Raw genomic sequence first — 12771 nt, forward strand, 5'->3', positions numbered from 1 at the left:
GTACCCTTTCTGTTTTCGCTTATATTTTGGAGTTTTGCTAGCTCAATCAATGTCGAAGAAAAGCGACGGACGAGCGTGGCAAGAGTGAGCGACTCACTGTTAGAGCTTGCTCGCAAGAAGGGCTTGTCCCTATCGAAGCTTTTTAGAATCGATTCTCCTCTTGATCAAATCGAATAATAATTGCCCCCTCAACACGTTTTAGAACTAATATGCATTATATCCTCATTTACGAGGGATTGAATTTGATGCTTAAACTGCATATGTTGGTACTGAGTGTATGGTTTAAATTCGGTTTACAGAATTTAAGACAACAAAATACTAAATAATAACAATACTAAATAATAACACTTAGCAATTGCTATAGGCAGTGTGCTAGCGATTACCACTTTAGGTGAAAAAAAAAAAAAGAAAACAAAACAAAAATATCCCCCCAAAAAAGCTCACATACTTGTATGAACAATACAAATCTTAACAGTCTTAATAATCCCTTACAGATGCACCTCTGTCGTTTTTGTCCAAGTTTATCATTTTTTTTGGTCGCAGCGGAGCTTCAAGGAAGACATTTTGTGCAGACCATAAAACCGTGATAAACCAAATCGTGAATTTTGTGTATATATGAGTATGGTATGTGATATGAATATGCAATATTGTGTACTATAATAATATACCACTACATTTTTAATTATATATTGTACAATAACGTAGTGGGTACGGAAAGTATTCAGACACCCTTAAATTTTTCAGTTATGTTGCAGCCATTTTCTAAAATCATTTAAGTTCATTTTTTCCTCAATGTACACACAGCACCCCATATTGAGAAAAAAAAAAAAACTTAATTGTTGAAATTTTTGGTGATTTATTAAAAGAAAAACTGAAATATGACAGCCATAAGTATTCAGACCCTTTGCTCCGACACTCATTTTCAACTCGGGTGCTGTCCATTTCTTCTGATCATCCTTGAGATGGTCCTATACCTTCATTGGAGTCCAGCTGTGTTTGATTATACTGATTGGACTTGATTAGGAAAGCCACACCCCTGTCTATATAAGACCTTACAGTTCACAGTGCATGTCAGAGCAAATGAGAATCAGGAGGTCAAAGGAACTGCCTGAAGACCTCGGAGACAGAATTGTGGCAAGGAACAGATCTGGCCAAGGTTTACTTTCCTAAGAGCACAGTGGCCTCCATCATCCTGAAATGGAAGACGTTTGGGACGACCACAACCCTTCCGAGAGCTGGCCGTCCGGCCAAACTGAGCGATCGGGGGAGAAGAGCCTCGGTGAGAGAGGTAAAGAAGAACCCAAAGATCAGTGTGGCTGAGCTCCAGAGATGGAGATGGGAGAACGTTCTAGAAAGTCAACCAAGATGGTGAGAGATAAGATTCTCTGGTCTGATGAGACCCAGATCAGACTTTCTGGCCTGAATTCTAAGCGGTATGTATGGAGAAAACCAGGCACTGCTCATCACGTGTCCAATACAGTCCCCAACAGTGAAGCATGGTGGTGGCAGCATCATGCTGCGGGGGTGTTTTTCAGCTGCCGGGACAGGACGACTGGTTGCAATGGAAGGAAAGATGAATGCGGCCAAGTACGGGGATATCCTGGACGAAAACCTTCTCCAGAGTGCTCAGGACCACAGACTGGGCCGAAGTTCACTTTCCAACAAGAAAATGACCATAAGCACACAATTAACATAACGGAGTGGCTTCAGAACAACTCCGTGACTGTTCTTGAGTGGCCCAGCCAGAGCCCTGACTTAAACCCAATTGAGCATCTCTGGAGAGACCTGTCCACCATCCAACCTGACAGAACTGGAGAGGATCTGCAAGTAGGAATGGAAGAGGATCCCCAAATCCAGGTGTGAAAAACCTTGTTGCATCATTCCCAAAAAGACTCATGGCTGTTCTAGCTCAAACTGGTGCTTCTACTAAATACAGAGCAAAGGGTCTGAATACTTATGGCTGTGTGATATTTCAGTTTTTCTTTTTTAATAAATCTGCAAAAATGTCAACAATTTCTCTCTTTTTTTTTTTGGTCAATATGGGTTGCAGTGTGTACATTAATGAGGCGGAAAAAAAAGAACAAATGATTTTAGCAAATGGCTGCAATATAACAAAGTGGAAAATTTAAGGGAGTCTGAAAACTTTCCGTACCCACTGTATATGCTATCCACCATGTGAAATCCAGCCACATGTTGGCCCAACGCAAGTCGCACAAACAAGAAAAAAAAAAAAAGTTTTTTTTTTGTTTAAGTCATGAAGAAGCCACTCCAAGTTTTAATGAACAATACCAATAATGGTTTTCTGGATTTGTTTCCTCTCATGTTGTCTCTCATAGGTTTATACCTCACCTATGTGAGGTATAGGACAGTGTGTGAAAACTTACAGAAAACGTTTGACCTCTGTCATTGCCCACAAAGGGTATATAACAAAGTATTGAGATTAACATTTGTTATTGACCAAATACTTAATTTCCAACATAATTTGCTAATAAATTCTTAAAAAATCAGACTGTGATTTTCTGGATTTTTCTTTTTCTCATTTTGTCTCTCACTGGCCATTACAGGCCTCTCTCATCTTTTTAAGTGGAAGAACTTGCACAATTGGCCACTGACTAAATACTTTTTTACTCAAAATGGTAGACTTTTTTTGGTAGTTGTTGGATTTGGTGTTCAAAAGTTGGTAGTAGTTGTAGACTTTTTTTTTTTTTACTCAAAACGGGAGACTTGTTGCTGATCTTCTCATGGCTGGCCACCTGTTTATTTGTGCTCATTCGGCTGCATACCTGCTGGAACTGTGCGGTTCCAGGAGAATGCGGGTACAAAGAGGTGTCCTCGGGCGGGGACGAGTCTTGATCGTCAGGGGCTTCCTGTTCATCCGGCTCCTGCGAGCAGGACAGCAAGACGAAACACAAATATTGACTGCATGCAGCCGTGTCAGACGTCAGCTCAACTTACAAATTGCCATTCAGCACTTTCCGCACTGACATACACAAATATTTATTTCATGAAGACATCATTCTATATGTAGCTTTGGCCACAGATGACTAGTCAAGTCTGAAGAAATACAGCATATTGTGTGGGAGGTCAGTTTATTACCCCAGTAAGCAACCTTTAAAATTACCACCAGTATTTTGTTGTGGTGCCTGGAATACTGACCTTCCCTGGGCTTCCCTGAGTACACTTGAGCTGTGTATGAAATATTACAAGAAGCGTGTCATTCCACTGGAATTGTTTTAAATTCAACATGAACAAATGCAACTAATTACATTCACACACAACTCTTAGTGTATATTCAAAAAATAAATAAATAAATCAAGCCCATTCGATGTGGCTGCTGAACACTAAGCGACTAAATCCACCTCGTCGACATAGTCCAGCATGCATTTGATTCTCCGCTTTCATTCGTGTCGATTTCGGGCTCTTTATGCTACTCGGTGGAACCTAGAGTCCAACAGTGCTACGATCTGGCGCTCAACTGGCGGGGAAAAAAAAAGACAACTAGCTGTCACCACGATGTGATCGTGCGACTTCAGCTCAGCCAGTGTGTTTTTCCACCAAAGAAGGCTAACAGTGCTGGCAACGAGGGAAAGTGTGAAGGTAACCGTAGAACAGGAAATGGAACTCGCACATAGGAAATAGGTCTGGCTGCTCAACATAATGTGATCAATACAATTTAATAGAGTGTTTCTCAAACCGGAGTCTTCGGACCCCCTGAGGTCCGTGAGCCTTAGCTTGGGGGTCCGCAAACTATTTTTTTTAAAAAAATGTCATAGTTTTATAAAGACCATACCTGGGGGACCAGCATGGCAATAAAAGGAACATACTAAATTACTAGTCCCTGCCTTAGTTTTCGGCCAATTAAAAGCCCAAAATAAAATCTTTCAAGAATATAGTCCTATTTTTTTTAGAGAATAAAGGAGTCTTTTCCAGAATCAAGGGTTTTATTTTTTTAAATTAACTTGTTAAAAATATGACTCTCTTCCCTATTAAACTTTGATTTTAATATAAGAAGACTATTTGGGAAAAATACCAATTTATTCTCATGATTTCAACTTCTTATCCCGTTTTTCCCTAACCCCAAACTAAGAATTAGAGATAAAAATTACGATTTATCTTTTCTTCTTAAAAATAGTCACCGTTTAATTTCTATGGCATTTAGGGGTAACACTTGGCAGTTATGTTTAATTGAATCATGAGGGAGTCCTGGGGAGATCTAAAGGGTGCCTCAACCTACAAAGTTTGAGATCTCCTAATTTAATATAAGTGTAAAAACACAACGGGATCGTCGGTTTCCAATGGTCTAGACCGACAACTTTGCGTGACGACGAACAGCGTGCAATCAACTAGTTTGCAGTGTGCAAGACTGAATTGCTCCTTTTTGTTACTGTTCTACCACTTGATGCTTTAAAATATATTGCCTTGAAGAGTTTTTCCACTGTAATTATTTATAGAAATTGCGTTACGTCGGTGTCTTATGCCTGGTACACACATGGACTTTTCAAATCTGAAAAGACTATCTGTGACTGATACATGAAGATAATAAATCTGGCATTTAACAATTTTGGTCATATTCCGTATGGTCTGCTCCGATAATAAAACGGAACACCGCACAAGGTTTGTTACACCGCCGATCACAAAAGCTCGCATGAGCTCACTAAACCCAAGAAAAAGCAGCCCTTCCAGATGCGCGCAGATGTTTTTTGAATGTTCCCAAAGGTTGCTGGAGCCTTATAAAATGGTGTTGTCCTAAAAAAAACAACTTGCTTTGGAAAATACTTCTTGCCGTCTGGGAAACCGACTTTTATACAAAAGAACGGCATCGGGTAAGACATGCTTTTTTAAAATGTACAGTCGTTTGAGTCGGGGTGCTCCTTGATTGGCTAGATTCAGTCCCGCGTCACAATTCTCGGCATCATGACTCGGGAGAAGTCGGCTCCCCCCGAACATGAAGACTTTTAGTCGTAAATATTGAACACGTTCACTATTTAAGACTGTTGGCCCCGACTTGTTTTTGACCCTAAAATCAGTGCGAGTCCACTCTTAACACACATCAGACCTAAGGATAATCTTATAAGACTTCAGATTGTCTGGCGTTTGATGTGCTTGGTCGGGAAGGCGAAAATCGAAACAAAACCGGGCCGTTTGCATTTGTGTGCGCACTGGGACTTGGCAACAAAACACAGTCTTAAAAATCAGGACCCCTGTACACAAAACCTGGAAAAAACACTAGGTGACATCTTCCTCTTGTCTCTCTCTCTCTATCAAACGTCGCCAAAGGTTGAGTAGTTTTACTCTATATTTGTTTTACCATCAAACAGTGGTTAACTTAAATATTGCCTTTGGACCCTTCCCATCTGGATCAAATTCTCTTTTGGCATTTGAACAACTAACGGCACCACGACTTTGGAGGTTCTACTGTCTGCTATAATCAACATACAAACTGCTAACAAGTGTAAGGCTCTTTTTATGATAGCAGCCTGCATCGGTCTTATGTGTTGGTTGTTTGCTTTTCAACAACAACAGCGGCAGTCACACACAGATTGTCAAAACTGTATATGGTTAATGTTGTAATCTGAGTGTCTACATGCACAGTGTATTGGAGCAGGTGTGTTTGGCATGCAAGGTCATTACCTCTTCAGGACAAAGCTCACAGGCCTTGGCGAGGGTCATGCGTGCGCTGTGCGAGCGCTCCAGGAAGTAGCCGTTAGACGTTTCGTTACTCTGGACCGGAGGCGACCAGTTGTTATAGGTGTACTGAGGATTGCCGGAGTACGGCCTCCTCTCCAGTTCGTCGCCCAGCCACTCCACAGCCCACGTCCACTTCCGTTTCAAGTCCCCGTTACTCTGCATGCACACCACCGACATGCCGATTAACAGCCACTTCATACTAAAAGTCTAAAGGCGGTCTAGTGTAATAATTACAACATGTGTGATCAAACACAAATTTAGCCCCCCAAAAAAAAAAAAACTTCGGCCACTGCCATTCATTCGGCCTCTTTTCTACATGAAGATTGTTCTGTAAATGAATGGCCCTCTCGTTAATTTTACAACTATGCACAGCCGTCTGAAAACAAAACTCATCAACAGGAATTCATCGTACCCATCCATTTTTCTGTAGTCCTCATTAGCGTGGCGGCTGCACTGTACCCTAACCCAGCTGACTTTAGGCCAGAGCAGAGATTCGAATAGAGAACTTCAGAAAGGTGAGGCAGATATGCTAACCACGACTTCCAACGATCTGCCCAAGCTATTTGTCATTTCTGTGATCAGGCCTACCTGGAGGATCTGGTAAGCCACAGAGCAGTTGCTGAAGAGGGCCACCATGCACTTGATGCACTGGTAGGCCCGTTTCTGATAGTGGTTCTTGGAACGCTGGATGGTATCAAAGAGACCATCCCTGTCATCAGGAATTCCCTTCAGCACATTATGGATCCTACACCACCAAAACATGAAGAGCATTATTAATATACATTGCTGTTTTGGTTGTGAGGACCAACCATGTTTGCTTCTTCTTTCAACCAATCGGTGCGGGTGATGGATTATTTATGATAAGAGACTAAATCCACTAATTATTATCCGAAAACCGCTACTCATCAATGCCATCTACTACGCAGTTAACAAAAACAGATGATGGGGTGATTGCTTGTTTACGCAGAGTGAAAAATGTATGCGACAAAGGACCAATCACATTCGCTGCTTCCACATTCTTGTAAGTGGTCAGCACAGCTGGTGGCTTGTTAACACAGTGTTAATAAATACAGTGCTGTGAAAAAGTATTGGCCCCCATTCTCAAATTTGTATATGTTAGACGAAATAGCACAAAGAAAAGTCACGGCCCAGGAAACTGCTTCCTGTCGTGACGTCATGCAGTCTCCGACCAATCCGAGCTTTAGCGTTCAGCTGTTTCTCATCGCAGCCGCTTCGCACTCGGCTGCGAACTGCTCCAGTGAGAGTTGGAGATCACGGCTTGATGAAGCCAACAAAACCAAATCTGCAAAAAGCAGAGATGCAATTCTGAGGCCACTAAACCGGACCCTCCAGATTTGGAGGTGCTGATTTTCCTTCGCACCGCTCCAGTGAGAGTTGGGGATTACGGTTTGATGAAGCCAACAGAACCACATCGTCTGCAAAAAGTAGATATGAAATACTGAGGTCACCAAACCAGACCCCCTCTACACCTCGGCTGCACCTAGAAATTCTGTCCATAAAAGTTATTAACAGAATCGGTGACAAAGGGCAGACTTGGCGGAGTCCAACCCTCAGCAGAAACAAATCCGACTTACTGCCGGCAATGTGAACCAAACTCTGACATTGCTCGTACAGGGACCGAACAGCCCGTATCAGTGGTTCCGGTACCCCATATTCCCCAAGCACCCCCACAGGACTCCCCGAGGGATATGGTCAAACATCTTCTGCAAGTCCACAAAACACTTGCAGACTGGTTGGGCGAACTCCCATGCACCCTCAAGGACCCTGCCGAGGGTGTAGAGCTGGTCCACGGTTTTACGGCCAGGAAGAAAACCACACTGCTCCTCCTGAATCAGAGATACGACTTCCCGACGGACTCTCCTCTCCAGTACCCCTGAAAAGACCTTAACAGGGAGGCTGAGGAGTGTGATCCCCCTGTAGTTGGAACACACCCTCCGGTCCCCCTTCTTAAAAAGGGGGACCACCACCTCAGTCTCCCAATACAGAGGCACTGTCCCCCGATGTCCACGTAATGTTGCAGAGGCGTGTCTACCAGGACAGCCCCACAACATTTGCCTTTAGGCAAATCTCATCCACCCCTGGGGCCTTGCCGCCGAGGAGACCTCAACCCCAGAGATAGGAGAGTCCGCCTCAGAGATCCCTGATTCTGCCTCCTTATGGGAAGGCGTGTTGGTGGAATTGATGAGGTCTTCGTAGTATTCTCCCCACCTAATCCCATCCCCACAGCTCCAGTCGGACGCCTCGGCAATAGAAGCGTGGAACATGGTCCACTCTGACTCAATGTCCACCGCCTCCCCCGAGATATGGGTGAAGTTTTGCTGGAGGTGGGAGTTGAAACTAATTCTGACAGGGGATTCTGGCAGACGTTCCCAGCAGACCCTCACAATACGTTTGGGCCTGCCAGGTTGGTTCTGCAAGAAAGAGATGTCCGAAATAGCTCCACAGGAGATGTGTAAGACTCATTGCCAGTTATAGAAAACACTTGATTTCAGTTGAAATCAATATTTAAAAACAGCATTTCAAGTTCACTTGGGTTATATTTGTCTGATATTTACATTTGTTTGATAAAGTGGATAAATTATACCAAAATATAAGAATTTGAGAAGGGGGCCAATACTTTCTCACAGCACCCTATAGGATGTGAGAACCATCGCTGTTCGTTTCCTCAATATTCTTGCTCCCGATCGATGTGAGTGAAGGGTCATTAGCGTTCGTCGAAATCAATGTCGGAGGTAAGTACCCATCATGTTTGCCTTAACATTCTTACGAACAAATCGGTGCAGGTGATGGGTTGTTAACTCAAGTCGAAATGTTGGATGTGAGGACCAACTCTGCTACTTATCACTGCCATCTACAAACCAGTTAAAACTAGATTATTGGATGATGGCTGATGATTACCATTAGCGTACCAACCCACAATCTCCACATCAACATAAACCAGCATGGCACCTGTTCCACCATTTGACCAATCACAGGTGGTAAATGTTCGACCAGAGCGCTGTGCGCATTCTATTAAAAATATATATTTTAAAAATGATATATATATCTCTCAATCATCACTAATCCGTTTTCATAAATTCTTTGTCACATGTCTTGCTAACACCAGACAGTTCCAGTGCAAGACACAATGGAGGAAAAAAAAAATAATTCTGATCAAATCTGAGCAATCAAGTCTGACCTGTGTGTCTGCCACGAGTCCTCAATGAGAAGGATCTGGAGCAGCAAGTCCAAGTGAGGCCTCAACTCATAGTTGTAAGAGTATGACACCTGTTCACAGCCAAACAAAAACTTCCTTTGAGCCCACACGCGACCAATAGGAAGTCTTGTGGTTATGTCTTTCAGTTTTACCTGCCACAGTAGCTCACTGAGCACAGTGGAGGAAAACTGAGGGTTCTCCCAGCAGCTGAAGCGGAGCAGCTTCACAGTCTCCTCAGAGTTGCTGCAGTCCTCGATGATCTTCTTCACGTAGCTGGTCCTCACAAACAGAATCTCAGCCACCATCTGCTGTATCAGCATTACCGGGGCTGTCAGGTTGGTGTCCCCATAGGGGTTAGGCAGAGGGGGGTTACCTGCATAGAAGATTGGTGAGCAATTATTAGAATGTGGAAAAAAAAAATACATTAAGATTTTTTCCTTGAGAAGCCCCCAGCTCCGAGCTCTGGCAACACAGCACAGACGCTCAGTGTGGCTGCTTTGTTAGTCATCACATCCTGAGCAAGGATGACGATCCTCACAGGGCACTGCAATTAGGGTGCTTTCACCCTTAACGTTTGTTTTGTTTGCTATGAATCATCCTTGATGGCTTGGCATGGTTTCTTCGTTTGACATGATTAAAAACAAAAAAAACAAAAGAAAAACATCCAAGGTTTTTCTCCGAATAGACATTAGCCTGTAAACAAGAAATGGGTTCTCTGTTTGGACGGTTGACTGATTTTGCAGCTGAGATCAATTATTGTGTTGATACCTGACCAAACAGACTTCACTAAGGGAACTACACAACTCGTGTCCGGCTCCAAAATCAGGCCGCTAAAAGAACGAGACACTCACCGTTGATGGAGGACTGCATGCGTGAGGACACGTCACAGCAGCGGACCAGTTGGGAGACCACCGTGTAGAGCTTGCCCAGTTCGGCGTACTGGTACTTGATGGGGGGGCCGGGACCTTCGTCCAGAGCGACTAGCATGAAGGTGGCGGGCACATTCAGCTTCAGCAGCTGGGTCTTCTCTGCCAGGCCTACGCAGGCAGGAGGAAGGAGACAGTGGTGGGAAGAATTGCAACGAATGCATTAAAAGGGATTATAGCAGGGAATCCTGCAAGTCACAGCAGATGTACATGACAGGCGGGCCGCCCGCTCAATCCTTACCCAGATTGGCGTACATGACAAAGAGGTTGAAGTACTGCTGCAGGTGACGGCCATGTTCAGAAACCTCTCGTCTGATCAAGTTGTGGACAGCTCTTAAAAGGTGGTCACTTAGACTGAGGTTATCACAGCCCTAATCAAAATGGAATACAATTCATTCATTCAAGTGCATCCAGGCGGACAACTCTTCAACCATCGTAAGTCCTAAACAAAAAGATGAACCTGAGCGGAGGTTCCAGGCGAAGCAGTGGGGGAGGGGCAAGGGCCGTCTTGCAGTGAGAAGTGAGCGATGAAGACTATGAGCTTGGCAAAGGCGCCGCGCACCTCGGCGCTCGGGCACTCCAGTAGGTACTCGGAGAAGCGGTTGGGGTAAGCAAACAGGATGTTGTGTGCAAACCAGTAGCGTACATTCTTACTGTGTCTCAGCAGGATGCAGAGAGCGTCATACCTTATCGTGGAGGAGAAGGTGGGTTTAGAGGAGGACAAAAATGGAGGGAGACACGATGCGGCCAGAGCTTACCAATCACTGGCAGGACCCCTGACTACTTTCTTGGTGTGGAAGCCTGTGCTAAAGAGGAAGCGAGCAGCCAGCTGAGCACTTATCATAGCAATGTCCTCTGCCTCGGGCAGAAGATGGTCTTGTCCTGACAGGGGGAAGAACGAAAGAAAAAGAGACTTAGTGTTTCTACTGTAGGACTGTCACTTCCGAATTGATTTTAATTATTGCACGAATAATCGTCATCATACCCCCCCACTATGACTAAAAAATATATTTTTTGTTTTACTACTTATAGGAGATGGACTTCATTCCTTGAACTGCATATGTTGGTACTGAGTTTATGGCATAAATCTGGTGTACAGAATTTGAGACCCCAAAATGCTACAGGGTTAGCAATCGCAATTAGCGAGCTAGCGATTACCATTTTAGATCAAAAAACACTAATTACAATTCAGCTCACTCATACGTGATATGTACAATACACATCTAAGAGTGTCTTAAAAAAACAGACGCTCCTTTGTCTTTTTTGTTAGTTTATCATTGGCCCAACACTGCGCCCGTCTGCAATAAATGTGTGAAACATGGGTTCCAGCGGCACAAACATGGTTGTGGGCAGATTTTTTTATTTATTTTTTGGTCTCGGTGGCGCTTAAAGGCAGAAATTCTGTCTCAACCTATTTTTGAAGTTGACTTAGCATTTCGTCGATTTTCCCCCCCAGCCCTAGTCTATTGTTTTAAAGCATTTCAGAATGTAGCATGACAAAACCAACTATAGCCACTTAATCTTTGTTCCAGCTTTTCTTCAATGCTGAAATGCTTAGCTAAAAGGTTAAAGCAGTGTTTTCCTCGCAAAACTTCAGCTTCACAGATGCCACGTCTCCTGTGCCTGCGGTATGTGCTGAGGTAAAGAGGTCTGCAACACATGGTGGTATCAGTCATAGTAAATGTAATTACGGGCACCATCTGTTTTCTTCCTGAAGATAAAAAGGAGGCATCTTTCTGAGGTAGGCCTGGCGCGATTAATTGGGAGGCTACGATTTGAGGAATTGTATTTAAATGCCGTTGTCATCATCCACAGGACTGGATGCCGTGGCGAACGCTCTGTGGAGTGAGTGCAGTTCTCGCCCGCCGAGTCTTACTGCTACTCTCCGGCAATTCGTCTTTCCATAGGATATTGTTCATGCAAGTATCAGAAACGCAAAAAACATTGTGAAATGATCACGTCATTGGTACGAGAACTGCCGTCCAAGCGTACGCCATCTGCATACATCAAACTGGAGTCCAAAACAATTTTGATGTGTAAAGGGAGGAAAAAAACTTGAGAATCTACTGGATGCTAATCGCCGTTAAAGACACCGCCAGGTCGGACCAGCATCTTCCCCCACCATAAGAGGCAACTCACCACCAGGTGGTGATCAGTTGACAGCTCCGCCCCTCTTTTCACCCGGGCGTCCAAGACATGCGGCCGCAAGCCCGATGACACGACCACAAAGTCGATCATCGAACGCCGACCTAGGATGTCCTGGTGCCAAGTGCACATGTGGACACCCTTATGGTTGAACATGGTGTCCGTTATGGACAATCCATGGTGAGCACAGAAGTCTAATAACAGAACACCACTCGGGTTCTGATCGGGGGGGGGGGGGGGGAGGGGCGTTACTCCCAATCACCCCCTTCCAGGTCTCACTGTCATTGCCGACGTGAGCATTGAAGTCCCCCAGCAGAACGATGGAGTACCCAGCGGGAGCGCTCTCTAGCACCCCCTCTAAGGACTCCAAAAAGGATGGGTACTCTGAACTGCTGTTCGGTGCATAGGCACAAATAACAATCAGGACCCGTTCCCCCACCCGAAGGCGGAGGGAGGTTACCCACCCTGTACAGGCGCCGTGCCGGGGGGGGGGGGGGGGGTTATTGTAATCGGGGATCGAAACCCCGAGGTACCCGCCTTCGACCACCGCCCAGCTCACACTGCACCCGACCCCTATGGCCCCGCCCACAGGTGGTGAGCTCATGGGAAGGGGGACCCACGTTACCCTTTCGGGCTGTGCCCGGCCGGGCCCCATGGGTGCAGGCCCAGCCACCAGGCGCTCGCCTTCGAGCCCCACCTCCAACACTAATTCATCTGAAAAATTGTGCTACACTGGGTGCTGATATTTTGATTAGCAAAAACTGCTCGAATGGGCTCAGCTGTTAACCACTGTCT

The 12771-nt window shown here is 44.8% G+C and overlaps 1 protein-coding gene across 3 annotated transcripts in view; it reads right to left on the bottom strand.

Moving 5' to 3' along the window:
• usp9 (ubiquitin specific peptidase 9) overlaps nt 1–12771 on the bottom strand; it is a 60016-nt gene that overhangs the window by 2053 nt on the left and 45192 nt on the right. For 2 of the 3 annotated variants that reach the window (XM_061691923.1, XM_061691924.1), the window contains exons 37-46: nt 10590–10713; nt 10292–10517; nt 10073–10202; nt 9757–9942; nt 9058–9278; nt 8888–8976; nt 6277–6433; nt 5632–5844; nt 3157–3186; nt 2784–2882 (exon numbers count right to left, since the gene is read on the bottom strand). In XM_061691923.1, coding sequence (XP_061547907.1) covers nt 2784–2882; nt 3157–3186; nt 5632–5844; nt 6277–6433; nt 8888–8976; nt 9058–9278; nt 9757–9942; nt 10073–10202; nt 10292–10517; nt 10590–10713 — 1475 coding nt within the window. The remainder of the gene's footprint in view (nt 1–2783; nt 2883–3156; nt 3187–5631; nt 5845–6276; nt 6434–8887; nt 8977–9057; nt 9279–9756; nt 9943–10072; nt 10203–10291; nt 10518–10589; nt 10714–12771) is intronic. The other variant, XM_061691925.1, reaches the window with a different exon arrangement.

Source organism: Phycodurus eques, chromosome 12 (assembly GCF_024500275.1).
Source record: "Phycodurus eques isolate BA_2022a chromosome 12, UOR_Pequ_1.1, whole genome shotgun sequence".
Taxonomy (NCBI): domain Eukaryota; kingdom Metazoa; phylum Chordata; class Actinopteri; order Syngnathiformes; family Syngnathidae; genus Phycodurus; species Phycodurus eques.